Here is a 22309-nt window from a genome sequence, read left to right as displayed (position 1 = left end):
AAATTGAAGCAAAACTCAACCCGCTGCCACTGCACGGTTCGTCGTCATCATAGTGATCATGCGTGATAATGTTACGCGCCGTTTTGTGATACGATCGATTTCATTTCGTTGGAGCAAACAAAAACGCATCGAAGAAAGGTGCACGGAGCTTGATGGCAGCGAAATTTACATCTAAGCAACATTGTGGAATGCATGGAAGGGGAGATTATTAACCAGAAAACACCAATATTCGATGGAGATTGCAGAGCGATTAATTAAGCAAACTTAACAACCCACTTCACGGGGAAGAAAACAACAACGACCGATTGCGTGTGTGTTTTGTTTTCGTACGGGAGTTTTCTTCTGTCTTTTATTGTTACTGTGTTTCTTGTTTAAGCCATTCTATTGTTACCGGTAAAGCGATTAAAATATGGGGTGGCCCGCGTTCCTTTCTTTAGACGGAGTTGGTCTTTCATGGGCATGGGAAAACAGAGCTGTGGTGCATACACCCCGGTCGTTCCGTCATCTGTACAGTGCGCACCACGTGTCATCTACCTATTCGTTCGATTAGCTAAGAGAAGGTATTTTCTAAAAGTCATATCCTACAAATCCCTCACTAGTTTCACCGGTTCGAATTCGCGGTGGGAAATATCGATCCACTCCTTACCTTCTTACTAATCTTTCTCCCTAGATGTCCCTACCTTCATACACGGCTAGTGCCTCGCCGCACGCCGTCGCACTCTAAAAACAGCTAATAAAACAAATATTCAATAAAAGAATCGAAAGACACTGGCATGGACTGGGTTCTGCATTCGTTGCAGCATGGCAGCGTCGCCGCTTTTTTCTGTTCCATTACACCCGGTAGCAATGTATAACTCATAATTAAAAACCGAAAACAAACATTAACTTAAACAAAATGGATCTCGCTACGCGGGGGATTAAAGTCTGCAGTTGAAACAAAACAAAATGAACAATAAAAACGTATTATGTACAGTGTGGGTTGGATGAAAACCGATCGCACGCAGCTCGATCGTGTCGTAGAGGAGTATTTAGTTGGGTTTTGTTTTAAGGTGAGCCTTGATCCTTGAAGAGGCTACATTGGAGGGAAACGGTAGTTACAGGATCGTAACTGTCACACTGTTCAGCTTATGTGGTACAAGTTGAACCTCTTAACGGTCTCCTCAGGACAACTGATGATTGAACTTAAGAAGGTGATTAAGGCATGCTTCGGAACGTTGCGGTCCGAGGATTTTACTTCTTATCCTTGTTGTAATCGACAAACACTCGCACAACCTCTCCGGAATACTTTCGTTGCGTTGGCGTGAAGTAAAGATCGGAAGAATCTGGCATAGGCCGCTGTTGCTGCTGTTGTGGCTGGTGCTGATGCTGCGACTGATGCGGATGTCCATTGCCCGCATAGTGGTTACCGCTGTTGCGTGACTTTCCGCGACGATCCTGCGTGTAGTAGTCGTTCGTTGGTCGTGATTGCATTTCTTGATGGTGCCGTTGCTGCATTTGCTGTTGCTGCTGCTGTTGGTGCATAGGGCGGGGCAGCGAATATGCCCGGTCGGCATACGAGGATCGATCACCGGTACGATCGTATCCGTGGCGTGGTTGTCCCGCCGGGTACGGATAACCCGAGCTACCGTTCCGGTGTGCGGGCATTCCACCACCGTCCGTACGATCGATCTCGTAGTACTGGGACTTGTTGGGCGAGTGGGACATCTGCAAAGTAGTCTGCTGACTGTTGCCGTTGCTGTAACCACGGTCCGATGAGCGTCCTTTGTGATGTGTCTTGGATTCGGGCTCAAAGTTGTCGAACGCGTAGTTGGTGTTCGAGGAGTAGTCCTTCCATGCTGAATTGGGGATCAACTGATCCTGTAAAAGACAGAAACATACAAAGGGCGAGGTGAGTAATGCTGAAACAAAGATTTAAAAACGAACGTAGGAGAGTGTTTCACACACCTTCAGTCTATTTGTTCTTCGCGTTTTAATGATTGTGCAAGTCGCCTGCACGATGGCAATAAACACCAGCCCAGCGATGCATCCCAGAATCAGATATAATCGCACCCCAGCCGGTAGAAGATCGTATTCCTCCTTGGGGGATGAGGCTTGTCCTGCAAAAAGGGCACAGATACGCGAATTATTTGTTGTACTATTTTTCTTTGAGCCATCGCTCCACGCACAACAGATCACTTACCTTCTAGCTGATTAAATTCCAGGTAGGTGGGATCTACGGACAACGCGCCCACCTTACCCGACGACAGATTGTTCACCATGAGGTTGTGCAGGGTCAGCTCCAGTTTGGCCGGATCGTCAGCAAGCGGATTCTTGGTGCCATCCTTCATCTCCTTATCGACCAGAATATTCATCCTCACTACGACGCTGCCGTCAGCCTCTCTGTTAAGTACAAAGTTGCAAATTAGCATGCTATTGGGGTTTCAAATACCACCACCGACATACTTCTCAAAATCCTGTACATCCGTCCGATAGAAGCCGGGCACCTCACGCAGCACACCGTTGAACGTGTCCCGAACTGACCTGGCAAGATCGCGATGTTCCGGGGTACCGCTGGCTGGAACTTGGAAACCAGCCGCCAAATTCGTCAGCTTGATCGACGCTCCGTAGGCAATACGATCCGGTGCAGGTGTTGCGGCCACCGTTAGCAACTGTTCGAACTGCTTCGCGCACGATTTGATACAGACGCGCGTATCGGTCACAACCGGAACGGACGCATGTTTACCGAGTTTCTTGTTGACCTCGTTAAACAAACCACCCTCGATCGGGAACATCATGTACAGACAGCGGTCCTCCGCAAATGCCAGATCACTCTCGTCCCCGGTGATACGCTTTCGGGTAAAGTCCAGCACAGTCCGTCCGTTCTGGATAGCCCCGGACGCATTGTATAAGTCCTGTCGGTCGTCCAGCTTTGGCGCCGAATAGCCATTGATCCAGGTGTCCATCAGGAAGGGGCGACCATTATTATCCACCCACCCGATAATGGCGTCCGTCTGGGACATGCGCTGATCGTCGCTAAAACCAACCCCTGTCCAGCTGGACGTGTGCTTCGTTTCCAGGTGGAAATGAACTGCCTCGCCTCGTGCCACCGTCTGCCAACTCAGGAAGTACTCACAGTTGGCCTGCTCGGGATCGCACGTCCTCGGGTATTTGTAGAATCCGTGGCAATCATTGTCCAACTCGTGTCCAACTGGACCAGCTGGTACAATCACACCATCACCGCTAGTGGCCGCTCCTTGTTCCGGTGTTGCTGTGACTCCTGCAGCCGACGTTGCGGCCGGCACCTTGCGCTCCTCTTCTAGGAAGTTGATCTGCGTCACTCCACGCTGCATGCGATGGCCGTGGTACTTCAGCTCATCCGGCTGATAAAACTCACGCACCGATGCCATCTCCTTTTCCACGCCGGAAGGTGGCGAATGTACGTAAGCACCCGGCTCCTGTCCACGTGCCCATATCACATGCATCAGATCATCCACAATCGAATGATCGGTCGGTTCGGCTGCCGTCAGTTGCCGACGGAACACGATCGTCGTGACACCGTCCCGCTCAAATCCTCCCGTTGCGGTTAGGTCCGATTTGCCACCCCAGAACGAGTCCATTCGTGGCGTCGATCGATCACGGGTGTAATAATCCCAAACGCGATGGTTATCGCCGCGAGCCGTCCCAATCACAATGTCGGTACAGTCCATCGGGTTAAAGTCATGCCGAGGCGTGTACGGATTCAGCTTCGGACCTGCCGCTGCCGTTGGTTTTGGTTTCGGTTTCGAGGTTGGTTCTGAGGCGGGTTCTGTTTTTGGTTCCGGTTCGGGTTCCGCGGCGGGAGTAGTGGCTGCTGCACGCTTTGACTTCTTCAACGACGATTGTCCCTTCGGTTCTGGGGTGGGTTCGGTGGCACTCTCCGGTTCCGGTTCTCCAGTCGGTTCTGGTTCCGATTTGGGTTCTTCAAATATACGTTACGTGTTAATGACAAAATGTTACGAGAGACAAGTGCTTATATAATGTTCCGTACCTGGCTCTGCACCGGGTTCTGCCCCTGGTTCTGGCTCCGGTTCTCCTTTAGGTTCTAGAATTGCATCAAAAATCGGTGTGTTAATATTACATCCTATTTGATCGGTTCTCCACATCGTTACCTGGCTCGGACGAGGGCTCGGACGTAGGTTCACTTGCCGGTTCCGAGGTGGGTTCCGCACCGGGTTCGGGTTCACTTTTCGGCTCTGTAAGGCGTAAGAAATCAAAATCAAAACTTCGAACATATTTTTATTTAAAGCCGCTCTCTGACCTGGTTCCGCATTAGGTTCTGCTGCAGGTTCCGATGCGGGTTCAGGCTCTGATTTGGGCTCTGGTATCGAGTAGAAAAGAGGACAACATTAATGACAAAAACATCATCTCTCAACGCGCTAAAGTCCATGCAGTGCTTTGACTCATTTGAGGCACTATCGCCTTTCTTTACACTGCACTTCAGCAACAAATGAATCAATAAACAACAAACAGCGATTAGTTGTGACGCTCACATGAGTTTGCTATTTGTACAAGGTTAAGTTATGTTACCCCCTAGTACGTGGCCTTTACACTACTTTTTAAAGACGTTATCTATCGATAACAGCCGTAGCAAAACTTACCCGGTTCGGCGCCCGGTTCCGCACCCGGTTCCGCACCCGGTTCTGCTCCCGGTTCCGGTTCAGAGTTGGGTTCTTCAAAACAAACACAATTCAATCGGTGACGGTTTCGGAAGTGGCAATCCGGTTTTTTCTATTCGTGCTTACCTGGCTCGGATGTTGGTTCGCTGGCTGGTTCCGGTTCGGCAACTCCCGCTTCCGACGGTGGCACAGCTCCTGGGGCAGCGATTAGCGGGAAGTTCTTACATTCCGCGGTCAGTTTGCGTGGTCTCCAACCCAACGCTACCCAGGAGGTACCGTTCACCTTGAGGACGACCTCCAACTCACTTTGCTCCTTCAGTACGCGCCAGTACACGTTCAGGTCCGGTGACAGTGTCTTCGCCTTGTACACTGAGTAGTCAATATCGGTGGACTTAATGGGCGATTCTGGCGAGAAAAAAACAGACGCAGTATGAAACAACCATAACCCATTCCATCGTGGCGTCTGAGCGCCATGCACACTTACTCTTGTTGCATCCCGGTCCAAACCATCCCAACCGACAGTAGCATTGACGCCGTGGCAGTGAGGTTCCGCCCAAATCCACGCACGTACCCTGAATGCCACAGTCCTGATTCGTAACGCACTCATCCCAGAACTCGCACCGTGGCCCGTAATACTTGCGGTCGCACTTGCAGCGTGTAAAGAACTTGCCATGCCCGGAGCAGGTTTCGTGGTGTTCGCGTCTGGGGACGACGTCCACGTCCGCACACGACCAGAATCGATAGTTACCGCCCCATTCGTCAGCTTGGCGGACCAACCGGAGCGTACAGTCCCGACAGGTGAAGTTCCTTGGAAGTGTAACCTGGAACTGCTGAGCGCTGCAAAGACAGAAAACTCCAGTGAGTGCAACAAGGAAAACAAGTCACCGTGCGAAGGAGACGGGACCATTCCGTACTTACGTGGCATCATCACGCACGAAGCGCCTTTCCTTGCTGCTTGGTGTGAGGTTGAGTACTGGTTTCTCCCTGGCATCAAGTATCTCCAGCCGGAAGCCACCCTACGGCGAGAAACACACAGACAATGGATAAAATGCTATTTACACACTCACTTCAATTGTTTTTTTTTTCTTCAATGTTGGTATGAAAGCCGCCACCGCCTGGCAGTTATCGAAAAGTCAACCTCACACCCAAAAGCGATAAGCGATCGAGTGGCGCGGACACGCTTATAAATACTGCTGTTACGCCGCGAAGACCGACTCGGTTGCGAAAGGGTATCGGGTTTGCCGCTAGTTTTGTGATAGACGATGTCGCCCTTCGGAAGGATACGTGCGTCCACGGTGGCGCTAGTGCTGGCATGGATCTGTCTGGGTACGCACGACACAGTTGATGCGATAGACTGTTACAGCTGTGAAGGCGAAAACTGTGTCCGCGTGTCCACGGCGGGTATTACGATCACCTGTGCGAATTCGAATGATCGCTGCTTTTCCCGATTTGATCCGATCACCCGTAAGCAGATGGAGCCACTTAACTCATCTTCAGTCCGTAAATCCACCTCCTCCACCTGTATTTCCTTTAGTTTTGCCCATAATACGGGGCTGTCTCGCGCAGTCCGAAGTGTCGACGTGTACTGGAGACGATTGTGAATATTGCAACTCGGCCGATCTGTGCAATGAAGCTGGCAGCCCGAGGCATCAGTGTGCCGTGTGCTCTTCCCTGGTAGATGCAAACTGTCTCACCAACCCGGCTTCGTTGACTCCCGTACAGTGTCCCGGTCCATCGAACGTCGACTTAACGGCGGCACAGTGCTACAGCCGAGTGGTATTAGAGCCTGCCTGCTGTTACTTTGACGCTTAGCATTAACAAACATTCGGTATCTTCCCTCCGCAGATCGGTAGCGTTACCGAACGTGGTTGTATTACAGCGCAAGGGGAGGTGGACGGTTGCACAGGACTGCATTGTGCCACTTGCACCGGAAGCGGATGCAACCGGGAAGAGTTTCCCGCCGACCGGATTCAATGCGTTCAGTGTGATAACGCCGATACTTGCAACACGGACGCAAGTTCCGCGGTCTATTGTGAGGACGTGGAAGATGTGTGTGTCACCATGCGCAGAGCGAACGGTGTGTAGCTTACCGCAAAAATCCTAGCTCTCCATGTCCCTTTTTTTTAATCCACCGGTGTTATAACGTTATCACAGGCAACGTCATGAAATCGTGCAAAAAGACAATGTCGGCCGCAGACGAGACGTACTGTCTGGGCAATGCGACCCGGTGCAACTACTGTGGCAAGAAGCTCTGCAACGGTGCATCGTTTACCGCCAATGCCGTCACCAAAAGTTGCTATCGGTGCGAAGGATCCGACTGTCTGAAGTCGAGTGCGCATCTCGTAAGCTGCCAGCTCACGGATGAGGACTGCTACAGCATGTTCACCGGATGTAAGTACATCGAGGCGGGCGGGCAGGATAATTTCATCGACAACGACCAAAAAAAAATGGTACAATCTCGTGTTACCTTTTCTTTTTTTTTAGTTAATCCATCACGTCGCGGTTGTATGCAGGAGCTTTCCAGCGCGGAGAAAGCTGCCTGCATTGAACCGGAGTGCGCTGTTTGCAGTGAGTCGGAATGTAATTTACAGTCGCGATCCGATCACCGGTGTGGATACTGTTCCACCGTGCAGGATTCAACCTGCATCGCTCCCGCCAGTGGAGCTCTCACCATTGTACAATGTCCAGCACCATCAACAGATGTGTCTGATGCCCAATGCTACATCAAAATTGTACGTGCACACAAGGTACGTTGATCGTTGATGCAGATTGATTAAAGTCCTTTTCTTTCCGACGCTGTCAGGTTGGAGGATCGGGTACAGAGCGCGGTTGCATTAGTGCCGCATCTGATCTGCTCGGCTGTGATGCAGACGGTCGCAACTGTGCGACCTGTAACATCGAGAATGCAGGCGAGGCTTGCAACAGTGGCCTTTTCCCAACCGACCGTCGACGCTGTACGGTCGGTGCGACTGCCGACGCTTACTGCCCCAATCCGTGGGATGATTGCGTGCAGCTTCTGCAGAGTGGAACGCGTACACGCACTTGCCGATCATCTTTGAGCGAGCAAGAACGCGGCTTCTGTACGAACAACACAAACCGTTGCCACTTCTGTTCCACGGACAATTGTAACGCAGCGGAAATTAACTTCAACTACGTCGAGTGTCTGTAAGTAGATGTCTTTAGCAAAGAATCGTACAATGCACCTTCCAATCTGTGCTGATCTTCGTTTTAGCACATGTGACTCTGCGTCCGACATCCGGTGCGCTACGAACCCAGCTGGATTGGGTACGTTCGAAAATTGTGCCAGCTGTGCTGCGGCCCTTGTAACCAGCGGTGGAATCACAACCACTCGCCGCGGATGCCTCGCCGATCTTCCTGCAGATGTGTCGAGTCAGTGCAGTGCTACAGCCGGTAGCACCTGTCAACAGTGTTCGACCAACCGGTGCAATGTGGGAAATTTCCCTTCGGATCGATTGCAATGCTACCGGTGCCAGGATGCACCGTGCGTGTCGCACCAAAGCGTACAGCTCGAGTACTGTCCAGTGTATCGCGCCGATGACAGATGCCTGCTGGAATCGGACTCGGCCGGTCAGCTGCTTCGATTGGATTGTCGCAGCTCGTTGACAGAGAATGAATTGTCCGCCTGTTCGGGCCGGTGCCAAATGTGCAACACGTCGGGCTGCAATGATCCGATGGCTTATAGCACTTCCGGCAGCTGCGTACAGTGCCGCAGTTCGCTAAACTCACTTTGTCGCAGCGAAGCAACGCAAGTTGCGTCGGAACCGTGCAACGATCCCGCCAACACCCAATGCTATAGCCGGCTGGTCGATGGCATAACCGAGCGCGGTTGCATGAACGACCTAACCGTTGGTGAGTACGGTGCGTGCACACGTGGCGAGAACTGTCTCGTGTGTAGTTCGCGCACGGACAACTGCAACACGGTGCAGTATCCGGTCGCACCGCTCACCTGCTACCAGTGCGACTCACGCACGGACGGCGAAAGCTGTAAGGCCGCCCAGACAGGCACTGCGTCCGAATGTCCGACGTACGACACCGCCAACCAGTGCTACACGATCGTACAGTCGAACGGAGACACTGTGCGGAAGTGTTCGACCTTAGCACGTGAGCAAGAGTGTGGTACGGCTAGTGGATGTGAGCTTTGTCTCTTCCGTGGTTGCAACGCTAAGGAAAACTCGGCCGTCACCTATATAGAGGCACCGGTACGAACGACAACACCGGGACCCATCAACGGCGCAATCACTACAGTTGGTAGCTACACTGTTACAATCGCTTTGTTGCTAGGAATGTGGCTCATTGGGGCCTTTTAGTATGTTAGCATTAGGTCATAGAACGATGTTCATAACAATTATAGCAGATTTCGAAAACGAAAACGCTTCTTTTACTACCGACAGATGTACTTAATCGTCATAGTGTGCCAGCGAAAATATTATAAACGTAAGCTTCTCCTACCAGCAAACAAGACCAATCGTTCAGCAGGGCTCATTTAGTAACGGCGGACGGTAAAATAGACCGTTTCGTAATGCTAGGCTTGAACATATAGTCCGGATAAAAAGGAAAACTGTTACGATGCTACGCCGCCGTTCAAACACCAATTTCCGATCGGTCGATAATTGGATTTGAACATCAAGATGAAAACCCCAGCCGAAGCCGGTGGGCTGCATAACACCCAGCGGCGGGGGGGCCAGTCTCGTATCGTGATAATTACGTGTATGGCCACGCTGGCTAACATCCGGATTGCGTTTAGGGACGCAACCGTCCTATTTTGAGTTGTCATTTTTTACGCCTCGCGATCGAGTTGAATGAAAGTTGCTAACTGTTTGGTACGTCACATACACAAACACACTGGAGTTTATGGTGTGGCTAGGTGTGAACGTGGAGTTTTCGTAAATTTTCCCCTAACGGTACGATTGTTTGGAATGGATATAAATATTTTACCCTATTACGAAAAACAACGCGCGCCAACCGTGAAGTAAAGAACGACGAACCTAAAGCTTGGAGAATTGGGACACTATTCCTACCGAAACGTTCTGACACCGTTTGGTTGCGTCTCCATCGTTTCTGTCAATGACATTTAACGGGCCGACCGTAGCGACAAAGAAAACCCGTAACGAAAACCGTAAACGCAGCCGAAACCCCCGCGGGAGAAAAAGACGTTCTGACGGGAATATCTATTGCATAAGGTAAAACAGACACTAATTGCCGGTACCCGAAATAATTCCGGAACGTTGTTGTCGGGAGCCGAATCGAATCGGGGGCTTTTCTGTTGTTCTGCTGTTGGTTGAAATTAAGATACCCAGCATTATGGAGCATTTTTGTCTCAACACTCCCGAACCCGTTAGCCGGTGGAATAAAACCACCCCCACCCCCCCAAGTGGGATCCGAATTTTAACCTTTTTCCCAAGCTTCCGCCTGAACCTGACCCTGACTCGAGCATAAAATCTCTTGATTTGGTTTTATAATTCGTTCGACGACGTGATTTAAAATCAGTGTTTAGCGCTTCCCACCGACACGATAAGCCCGATTTGCTACTTACCCGATGCGGATAGGCAAGATGCCACGTTGCGTTGAAGGTGCTACCCTCGATGAACGACGTTTTCAATGAACCTGAAACGGTAACCAAGCGATGGAGGAAAGGATGAGTAATCGTGTGCAACATAATGGTGTATATATAACGTAAATCCCCTTACTCGGTGTGCCCCTGGCCACACACCCATCGGAGGAGGAGGAGATCGGAAGGTAGTGGAATTGCATTTTTCTACACCATTTCCATTGTTTCTGACTATGAACTGACTTCTTCTGACTTCGTCATTTTGTTCGGCACTCGGCGGAAATGATCTATCGCCATGATTCATGCTGGCGCAAAGGCGCGAATATGCATTTGCATCACCGAAAGGGTCGTTGTGCTTGGAAAAATTGAAATTCCAAGTACACCACAACCACCACTCTGTTTTACGCCAACATTGGCGAGGTTCGATCGCTCATGACGCCGACGCGCCCGATCGGCCCAGAAAATGAACCTTACAATGCACACACGCAGCTGAGATGCCATGCCATGCAGGAAGTGCAAAGGAGGTGCCCATTGGGAATGATGCATTGTTGTTTGCTTTTTTGGAATTTATAATCAACCTCCGAGCTGAGATCAGTGTAGGTGTCTTCCATCCTTCATTGAAGAATGTGGTTGCCAAACACTTTAGTTTAGTCACTCATTTACGCAGAACTCACACCGAAAGATTCTTCAACGACAGAGCACCAACTTTGTATGGCTGTAATAAACATTAGGCAAAAACAGATAGAGAGAGAGAGAGAGAGAGAGAGAGAGAGAGAGAGAGAGTACAATTATGCTACAAACCCACTTGACCGCTACCAATCGATTACGCTGATGTTTACGGACGGCAGTACTTGGGCAGATGAAGGTTGTCAGCATAACAATGACTCCCACTTGATGTGACCTCCAAACGGAAGAACGTTGGCAGCTTCGGTGGGTGGCTGGTAGCGTGCAATAGCAATTACTATTCGCCTATTAAGTCAATGCCGGAACGTGCACTTTGCGAAGGTGAACTCATTTATTGACATACCGTCAACGGAAGCTGACCCACTGAGGGGGGCGGCGGCTATAAAGCGTGGTACTCGAAAGATACTGTTCTGATAGGAGGGTATTCCCTATTATCTAATGTCAATCATATGACCGTCGTTGGTGATGTTTTCCCGACAAGCGTTTTTCTATTACTCGATCGACATACGTCTGTTGTGTTCTTATTTTACATTGCGCGTGGTTTTATGTGGTGTTTTATATGGCACATTTTCCGCATCATTTTACTCCCATTTCGATTGTAAATTAATTCGTGCGAGCAATCAAGTGCGGTGTGCCGAAATTAGCACTCGCACTTTATCAACTTTTATTGTGTGGAAAGACAAAATAAACACCAATCAAAGCCCCTGCACCATTGGTTACCACATCTAGTTACAGCGCCGGGCGCGCGGTGAGGAAAAATAAACCAAGCATAATGATGGGTAATGGCTGTATAGGTGATCAAAACAAACACGACCGCAAATTATGAGCGTACGCGAATGATGAAGAACTGGTTCGAGTGCCACGATGAATCAACCACGATGAAGGTCAGTCGGACAGTCATGGCAAGAATTGCCCTCCCCGGGAGAAACGGGTGATGATTACGTGGGACTGAGATCTTCTCTTCGATCGGCATTGAACGAATGGTGGGAGAGAATGGATCGGACAGCATTGGGCAGGCGGTTGGCTAGCTGTTTTTTTTTCTTCGTTCTCCACCTTTTAGGCACACTTTGCTGTGCAACGGATCGGTGAAGATCCGTCAAGCGATGATTTATGATCGTTTTAATCGGAACCCCCCCACCCATCCCGGAACGAAAAACTTGTTGAACGAAGGAGAATGTTGATTGACTACAAACGGTTGCTTGTCGGTGTTGATTATTTGTGGACTATACACAACACTTTGTTCAGTTGTTGTTTCGCTAAAAGCCTCCATAGGAGATGCTATTCTTATTTCATTTTAATAATCTCGGACACATTCTGAAGTTGTACATAAAAGATCGATTTCTATACTTGTGATTAAATCGTTTGAATGTATTATAGCTCCCTTGGAAAATCTTCAATGGCCTTCTACACATTCTACTTCAACTGTCAATCATTGCTGGTGGTATTTCTCCGGCTAGCAAATTCTAGCCAAAGTGTTGTTAGAATGCCATTCATGTTGCTTGTGTCACACACATCGCACAAGACTTATGGATTCAAAGTTTACCACGACCGATGAACAAACGTTTCTTTCCATGCCATTCCATGTCCGCTTTCAGTACAGTGCTCCAAGAATATAGGCAGATCGCTTCACTCACTCAACGCAATCGAGTCTCGTTAGAAATTTTTTACATTAGCAATTAAACTCAACCAACCCACTCATACGCATTCGCAATACCACTAAAGCGCATTTATTGGCCTCCCCACCCTCGGACAATCACATTCGAGAGAGCAATCGCCACATTCGATCTAGCATTCCAAGCCACCTGGTTTGTGTACCTGCACACCAACGCCACCACGCCACGAAACGCAAGGAACTCCTTTTGGCCTTCAACTCCATCGTGCTTGCGCGCCGTAGGTAGATACGTTTAACATTTTTGCGCGCAAAATAAAGTCGTCGTCCGATCGCTTGAAGACAGCTCCCATCGCTCGTACATTTTTACACTTGGCATGCATCACATGATCGTGCCTGACATACGCGTTTCGGTATTCGAAATAATTTCATGATCATCCATACCAATCGTATGTTGTCGAAAGTGGAAGCACGCACTGTGCATAAAAACAATGACCGAAGGGATTCTCATTCGCCCGCATAGGATGGCCTTCGTAAAATTCGGGCAAACGTCCATTAAATGCGTTCACCGGCAATTGAATAGTGGCAACGGATTGCAACCAAACCACTCGCCACTCGAAAGCAATTCGTTTCTCATCGCGCACCGCACCCCCGAAACGTTGTTTGAAGTTTGATTCGATAAACGAAAGACTTCAACGCTGCAGCCCGCAGAAGGACACGAACCTCCCCGAGCAAACGCACAGCGCTTGTCATCTGTGTGTGGAAGTTCATGATTCTTGACCCCGTTTTTGATCAACTTTGCCGCGGGATTTGAATGTTGCAGCGCTGTTTATGTCGCTGCTCCCAGACTGCTCCGGTCTGTGTGTGCGCTGAGCGGAAGATCGAGTGAATGGAATGTGATGCTTGCGGGCGCTTTTTTGTTCGCCCCGCGTTCGTTGAATCATAAAGTGTTGTAACAAATTTCGTTCGCTTCATAAATCACCGCCATTCCATCGCTTCTCAGCTCAATCAGTAGCGTGTGCTGACGATGAGACGAAACAAAAAATCAAAACAGAGGAATACATCACTAATCCATGCCGAGCATACCTAGCCGTGCATCTAACGATCGTTCGACAGAGCAGCAACAGCAATAGCAGCAGGAAAAAAGAAAGTTAGCTTAATGAGTTGCAGCGTGCCGGAGAAAATGGAAAATTTAAAACGACATCATTTACCCGTGCACCACCCGTGCATGGCCAGACACTGGCGAAGATCTTATACAAAGTCACACAAAAAAAACACGGTCTTCTAATTGCCTTCCGAACGCGCTTGTCGCTGGGATTGGAAAATGAATGATTACGAAATTTAATTGGGCTCGCTTCATGAATTCGAAGCAAAGCGATATGGTGCCCATGGATGTCTAGAGCGCCGTGTGCAGGTTTTACCGTGGAATGTGTGAAGGAGTTCACGAGGGCTTAAAATATCCCAGGGCAACACTAATCAGATAACGGGTCCGGGTTGCACACCCGCTAAACCTTTTATCGCAAAGCTTCACGGCACTCGCACTCAAAACTGAAGGGGCTGCCTAATGAACAGTGAGGCTGCACCCACTTTGTGACCGCAATCGGCCGAAGTCGGCTGCTTCGGTGCAGCAGGTTGGTGCAGACCGGTTGCAGTTAATAGGTCACGGTGCAAATTGCCGGTGCGTAGCCGTGTTTTCCGTGCCGATCGAACTAATGCTCCAAGAGTTTGTCTAAAGCTACAACAGCTTCCGTGTCTCGGGTCGGGAAGTCGGTGCTTGGATAAAACGATTGAACGCGCACAATTGAGTGACACGCAGGCTTAAATTATCCCGATATCCGATTCGAAAATCATCATCATCTACGACCGATTTCCTACTGGCGGAACTCGGCCAGTTCTTCAACCTGTTTCACAAATCCCACCTGTGTCTAATCCCCTGACGGTGGGGCGAGCCGTACGAAAGTAGCCCACGGTGTCACGCGAACCCACCAGGAGCACACATCGAAGCGGTCAAACCACTCTCACCGGCGTACGGGCGTTATATTTGCATATCAATTTTCGACCTCGGTAAGAAAAAAGTACTCTATAGAAATGGAATGTCTTCGCCACCGTGAAACCCACCATTTAGGGACCGTGGCCTAACCGCAATTGTGCGCAATTAATCCGTCGCATGGTTGTCATTGCCTGGCACTTTTTTAAAACCCAACCGGGAGGAAATGGAATCGTCCATTGACCCTGCCAATGGACTCTTTTTTGCTAGTAATACGCTGCGGCCTTGCGGGGTTCGGAAGGAAACACTTTCTCAGCTTCATCTTTCTTCATTCCTGCCTGGCATTTGTGCGACCACAACGTCGAGCGGCAACGAGGTGATCCTCAGTTTTAAGGTCACCCCAACTGGGAAGGAACACTTACCTTTCGGCATTCCGCATGGCGGTTTCGTGCGTGAGTTGTCCAGAAAGTCCAGATCGTACTTGCGAGCGGGCGGAAACGTCAGTGCGACGTGTGCTTCCGCCTCGCGGTGTAGAAGCGGCAACAGCAGCACTAGCAGCAGTGCTATTAATCTGCCCGCCCCGGGCAAACCGGGTCCCGGGCCACTGACACTGTGCGCCATCTTGAATTCGGTTGCGATCGTGTTAGCGACACGGTTTAATATCTTTCACCACGAATTGTGTTCTGTAGAGAAAAGGGCTTCACTTTCACGACACCTGTTGACAACTGCTCCAAACATACGGCTCAAGCACACGCGCACACAAGCAAATTTACTCTGCTTCTCGCACACCCAATCGGTACATGTAGAAATATGGCCACTTTTACTTTTCACACTCACAAACCACGAAATACAAACGCGCCCGCGTATCGATCGAACAAATTCCTTGATGGCCGATCGTGAGGCAAATGCGCCGCGCTGTGTTGGCTATGGAAGCAGCATACAGCCACACGGTTGCAATAGAAATTCACTTCACCTACACCGCCGGCACGTGATCTGCTTTCGACGATGAAGTGTCGAAAACAAATCGATCACTATCGCGGCGAGTCAATCACAGCAGGCCGCCGACTGGTTGGTTAATTTGCGATTGCTTTGTTTGGACGAGTAGTGAAGTTGCTTCACCGAACGCGGTAGAATGCACTGCGCCAAGCCGCAACTGCACGCGGCTAGATCACGGGATTGCACTGGACGGAGAAATTTCACGAAACTTCAATGCAGCCTTCCTTTAGCGGCTATGCCACACGTCGGGCCAATAGCTTTGCAGTCCAGCAGCAGCCCATCTGGCGAGAAAATAAAACGACGGCAGACGTTTCAAATGTTTACAGCTGCAGCAACGCCGGATTAGCACCAGCCGACACTATAGACCCCTTCTGGTGCCTGCATGCGATCTGTAGTCGGGATGAGACGGTAGAGAGAAGAAAGAGAGATCAGCACAGGGATGATCAACAACGATGAACAAAGAATGGGGAAATCGGACGGAACGGAAAATGTAAATTCATGACACGAACGAAAGAGTGCAACAGCGGTGCATAAGCACACGCGACCAGCCCCGGCAAGTTCATTGTATTCCTCAGTCGCGCAGGATTCGTGCGCCATGTTATCATTCCCATTGGCAGCAGATTGCGTTTGGTTGGATCTTTGATGTGTGTTTTTTTACGGCGAATGATGATGCTTCTCGCTTCCCTTTTCCATCTTTCACAGCCCAAATGCACAGTTCCGGAAAAAGGATGGAAAGTTTCACACTCCACCGGACCGAAACGTGATGGTGGAGATGCAATTCAAATTTTCCAATCAAATTTCCATTTCAAGCCAGGGAGATAAGAGCCAAACGAAAGGAAATTAATTACCAAACACCATCAAAGCTCATTGACAGTTTCCACAGCAACTGTTCCAAGTAACTCTCTCAAACTCCCTATCACATTGCGTTCCGGTCTCCCAAATACTTTGTCCATTCTCGGGTATATTCCGTTTCAGTTAGCAGCAACCAGTGACTGAAATCGGAGAATGCGACGACACACACGTTCCATCAGACCTGCTGGCCAATTTTCCCCGGTCACGTGTCGATGCGGTAAAACATGATCGTGTACGTATCACCCAGCATCATGGTCACAGTCCGGTCAGGTGCTCTACCGGAACTGTGCGGCGGTAGCGAACGCGATTCGCTTAATGATTGCATTTTCCATTTTTAGGCTGCAACTCACGTCATCGCGTCATCATACACACACACACACACACTCAGGCATCTGAATGGGCTCACATGACGCTTCGACCTCACCTCGCTCACCTTGTTCAACCTTCTCGCTGCTAGAACCTCCACATCGGTGGATGTCTATTTGTTCGTTTCTGGAAGCCTGTCATCTGCCGTCTCGACGAGTTCGCGGGAGCTGACGGCCTGCTTGAAGGTAATCAAGTTTGAAGCAGGTGCGCTCACACACGCGTGTGTTGCAATGTCATGCGTTCCGTTGTTGCACGGGGTCACTTCCATCATCTGATCATCGTTGCGCCATGGTTGATCTGGAGCCCTCGGTGTTAATTAAATTTGGTGTACTAACGCAACGATGTACAAATAGAGGGTGCTACAAAAAGAGGGCATTCGACACTTTTTTTTCTATCGATCATTACGAAGAAGCTCTTCGCTGTTTATGGGAAGATCATGTAGTAGAGCTGATCCCCGGGGGAACTAATTAGGAACGTAAGGAAAGTTATTTCCAATTCGGCCGGTCTGCTAACTAATGAGAACCGGAAGACGCGCGTATTGCGTAACACACGGTGAAAAACTAACGTTTCGTTAGCTGTCCGTAAAAGGAAAACCAGGGAAAGCGAATGGCCGTTTTATTTGAGTAGCATTTTTCTCACTGCAGTGAAAGTGAGGGAGCCTCAAGGTCGATGGTTGAAGTGCTCACATTAATTTCTAATTTATATAACAATTAGATTCGGCTGAAATTGAAACCTCAGCCAGAGTGAACTAGAGGTATTCAGTGAAACGAAACTCATTGGCCAATGGTGAACAAGAATGGCGTCCAGCAAAAGGTACACGTTTTACAGCCGTTTTGGCTCAAAGTGCCACTCACATCCCGCAAACAACGAGCCAATAAAAGCAGGCAAATGTAAATTCCGTTTGCATAGTGTCTACGTTTCGAGTAGTGGTGACGGCCTTTGGCATTAGAATCACGATCATACGCTCGCGTAAGACCGCAAACAAACGGTGCAAAGCGAACGAGAAACCAATCAGAACCTTGCGCCCGCTCGGCCAGAAGGCGTTCAAGGCTGCGCAGTTGTCATTTTTCTCGCGTTTTTTTTTTCCTTTCTTTTCAGTTCTCCCTCCGTTGAGAAATTCCACACGCGGTTCTTTGGCAGCGGGGAGCCCAGATTTAAGGCTTGTCCTTTTGGTAAACAGTGGTGGAAGGGCACACACAACGAGGAGGGGAATGTGAACGAAACTGCAACAACAAAAACAGGCTTTCGCGCACCGGCCGTCAACCAAACCTGTCCCGCTCATGTGGCTCATTAGAATATTAATATTAATTGTGCTGAGACGGGCAGAGGGACGAGATGGGGGCCGGCAGCTGGCGGGGAGGGGAAAAGGGGTGGCTTTCATAGAACTCCACCGGCCGGCCGGATTAACCGGTCATCGTTTTGTCGCTTTTTGTGAAAGTTTCGCACCGCATCTCCAACAACAACAACGCCGGGAAGGAATTTTATTCGAATTTTACCTTCACCTCACCATACTCTCCAAAAACTGTCCACGCAGCAGCAGCCCCAAACAGGTTTCCCAACACGCCAAAAATAAAGTGGAAAATCGTGGGGAAGGTTCGAGGGGGTTTGTCGAACGCCACCAAAAATAACAACTGCGCCAGCGAGAGAAACTGGACGGTTCGGTTCGCGACCGTCACCTCAAAAGGCAGGGAGGTTCCCGAGCGGCAGAGTGACATCTTTGTGATTGCCAGGAACTGGACTGTAAGGTGCTTTCACCACCGCTAAAGGTGTGCATCAACTTAACGAACCTCAAGCGGGATTGTTCGATGTAATCGTTTCTCCCAAAATTTAACCACTTTCGGTGTAGCGGTGCTCCAACATCAAAAGGCACCTTTGGATGGACGATCGCGGAAGCACTTAAAGACAAGAAATATGACCACGTAATCCATGTGTGTGTGTACTTCTGAGCTCGAGATGATGCATCCATCCGCATGTACAAGATGCGCTTATGCTCCTCTTCATGCCATTATGCTACCTCATCCAAAGCCCGTTGGAAGCGAACCGTTTCGAATCGTACGAAACGGAGCATCGGAGGGGTTCGTTTGCTGCTTCATCTGCTCATTCCACTTCACAGACGCTATGTTCGGGCTTTTATCATGCATTTTTTACTCGCTGCTCAACTTCACCTTTAAAACCGCACCGAGCCTGCACGGTACCAATCGTGTTTTCGCGAAGGAAATGTACACAAGAGAAGATCGCAACCATCACATCATGCTCTTCTTGACGATCGTCCACATCGACCACACAACGAGCAGGGTTTCGGGGCGGTTGTGTATTCGCTGCGATCGTCGCCGTCATCGTCGTCACATTAAAAATATCGATGATGTAACGATCGATGAATTTCGCACATGCCACAACAGCACATGCCACGCAGGTAAACACTTGCACGTACAACGGCCACCGCGCATCTTCTGCAAGTACGGCCGACTGTAAGCGACGAACCTGCTTTCTGTTCACCTACTCTGGCCAATGCTCCACACAATCACACCCAACAGATCGTTGGAGCAGATCGATTTTGGAATTAATTCTGCTGAATTGCACCTGTGTCTGTTCCCACTCGCCGTTGGAAGGGTTTTAACGATACAACTCACGCACGCGCTATAAGCGATCGGGTTTAAATCCACTGTCACAGCGCGCTTCACCAGTCCGGCCACTCTCTTTCACGGCATTCCTAAGGGCGACGGGCTGATGGCGAGACGAACGAACGAACGGACGGACGTGAGTGTTCCTGTTTTGTTCCACAAACCAAAGCGTGCGCGCGCGCACGGGGGCACACGGTTTGCCGATGGGAATCGGATCCCTGCACATACCAAGCGCCAAGCGCCGAGCTTTAGATCTACACTAACACAGCCCCAAACATACCGTCCCGCACACTTTACGACCCCGGGGGGAGGGGGATGCTGCTCCCAAGTGTTCGGCCAACAGATCGGTGCTACCATTTTTTCTCCCTCTTGTGTCGCTTCGTTTCCCGGGAGCAAAAATAATCAACCAAATTACCTGTAGCCAACCTCGTGACGGGCGCGACGACTCCAGGTCTCGCGCCGTGTCGAGTGGGGTGCTGATGGTCTGTGAGTGCGTCTGCACTGTTTCGTTAGTGGGGTGGGATCGACCACCCGCTGTTGATTTCAACCGCTTCCCACGAAAAGACGCAGCACAACAAACGTACACTCTCGACGGTAAGAAAGCTCGGCTGTGAATGACGATCGCGATACTGCGACGAAACACCAAAGGCGCATTGGAGGTTGTACGGGCAGGCACTATGGGATCGAAGGAAGGAAACATAGCAAAAAAGCACAAACGAAGTTTATGTATTTAGCAGATGTGCAATTCTGAAGATACTCTGAGGCAATATGGTCGTAACAGCGGTAAGAACATGTTTGTTTTACTGATCATGCGAATCTTTGATTATTTCAAAAATTTAAAATTTTCTCGATGATTTTGCAACATTTGATAGTTATGTTGTAAATATGGGGGATGAGCCTCAGTTCTGCAATTTTATACGTTTTCGAAGCATATCGAAGGTTTCAATTCTCCCGACAGTCCTATAGTGGCTCGATCGTACAACTACATGCAACGTACGTCAGCGCCTTTACCTTTACCGAAGACGTTGCCGTGCAGGGTATGAACCATCGCACCAAAACGAGCGAAACCAGTTTCTTCGCTGGGAGCTTTTCCCGCACAACGCAGCACTAGAGCTTCGAGGGGGCTTCAAACAAACGGTAGGAACGGCGTATGTAAAGTAAACCTTTGCCAAGTTCCAACAGTGAAGTAGGAATTTGGGTTGACAATTCTCACTTCGAAGGAATATACAGATCGTCAAGATCATCATGATCGCACCCAATGGGATGTATTTTCATTCAATTTTGTGCCCCCCGAACGACCCACACTCAAGCAACGCATCCCCCTCTCAGCTTTCCCAACAACCGTGAGTCGTAATGTTTACAAATAAAGCGCCATGTGATCGTGTACACGCTACACGCAATCTGAACTGGAAGGGAGCCGTGCGTACGTGTGTTAGTAATAGTAGCAGATCGTAGTAGAACCACTCCGTCTTTGGCATTTGGCTATTTTTTGTTTTTTCTGTTCTGTTCTGACTGTTTTTTCTTTGGCCATAAAAAATCTTCTACGCCACCGGGTGAGTTTCGCTGAAGATTGGTACATATTTCGAACCCTTTTCACGCTGTTGCACACTCACACACACACACATTCACATGACGACACATTGCAAAACATTGTATGGCGCTGGTGTGTATCGCATTGGAATGCAGTAGTTGCAGAACATCGTTGGTGGGAGAGTGCATCGAATGCGGACGCATTCCTTTTTTAGCGCGTCCAGTCGCCCAGTAGCGAAACGAGAGTGAAACGCATCGCAAACGAGGCAAGTGGATTGGTAAGTTCGATGATGTGATTATTCTCCCTTGCTGGATTGCCGTCATTCTTAACAGATTGCCTGGCACTGCATTCCCAAAGCTCTATTTCGACAATTAGTGTTGAAAAATTAATTGTGTACAGTTAACCGATAGTTCGGGCATATTTTTTCATCTATTAATGCAGGAGGAATCAGAAACGGCTCACCTGTCAGAAACTTGAATTGGGAAACCAAGAGGTCTACGGTACCAATGTATGAAACAAAACGTTAAGAGGTTTCGGTATCGATATAAGGATTAAGACGGCTTAAATCAAAACAGAAACGACTTAATATCATACATCCATCATGACATGATAACGATATCACACCTTTCTTTCTTTCGGTTAATCGGCGAGTCTTGGCAGAACGTTACTAAGTCTATCAATCTTATCTTGTGACCAATAGGGGAAGGTTGTCAGTCTTCAGCAAAACATTTAAATTAATTTAAAATTCTTAACCTGTACTACAATTACTGTTCAGATTACTGTAGACCAACCTCAAAAGACACTTTTAAATAACAAAATTCTTCCAGATATTTTTTTTCCAGGAGCGAAGCAAACTCTCCCGCGATGCAATCTCTTAAGTGCCTCACGATATCTATTTTCTTCGTCTATCGATTTACGATAACTTTTTTAAATGTTTTCTGTGCACAACTGATAAAATTTAGCGATTTTTTCCAATACGTTTTAGGTGATCTAGCCGTAATTTCAGCCATTTGCCTGATGCACATGTGTTGAGATGCTTACCAGCAATCGATCACGATTGTCTGCAGCGGCATGGCAATGAACGGCAGGTATAGAAAAAACGCAAAACCGGAACAATACAACCGTATATTAGCGAACAAGCAGGATTTCAACTTTAATTGTATATATATTTCATATTGATCGATCTCATCATAAACTGACTTTAAGCTTAAACATTTAACAAATCTTCGCATTCGTTAGCGAATATAGTTTACGAGTATTCTACTCCATGACACGTCCACGGATTGTGATGCAATAACATCATGCACTACTACTGGAAGTGACATCTTAGCAGTTTCTTACACGGTACAGTCTAATGCATTCCAGGGAAGAACTGGAAGTAACTGGCATGACGGAAGGATTCCATTCGTCTTAAAGTGTTTTCATTTCCCGTTCCGCCCTTAACCTGATTTTAAGTTGCT

The 22309-nt window shown here is 48.9% G+C and overlaps 1 protein-coding gene across 1 annotated transcript; it reads right to left on the bottom strand.

The window, feature by feature from the left end:
• Positions 1-1230: 1230 nt before the first annotated feature.
• LOC128715815 (uncharacterized) lies at positions 1231-15104 on the bottom strand. Its single transcript, XM_053810731.1, has 13 exons — positions 14906-15104; positions 10189-10259; positions 5553-5650; positions 5119-5471; positions 4761-5039; positions 4617-4688; positions 4277-4336; positions 4128-4211; positions 4007-4060; positions 2443-3937; positions 2180-2379; positions 1945-2096; positions 1231-1857 (listed from the first exon to the last, which is right to left on the bottom strand). Exons 1-13 carry the CDS (start codon positions 15102-15104, stop codon positions 1231-1233), a joined length of 3744 nt encoding a protein of 1247 aa, XP_053666706.1.
• Between the last annotated feature and the right edge of the window lie 7205 nt (positions 15105-22309).

This window comes from Anopheles marshallii, chromosome 3, assembly GCF_943734725.1.
Source record: "Anopheles marshallii chromosome 3, idAnoMarsDA_429_01, whole genome shotgun sequence".
NCBI classification, from domain to species: domain Eukaryota; kingdom Metazoa; phylum Arthropoda; class Insecta; order Diptera; family Culicidae; genus Anopheles; species Anopheles marshallii.
The sequence above is the reverse complement of the archived record's forward strand: the minus strand, read 5'-3'. Positions and strand labels throughout refer to the sequence as shown.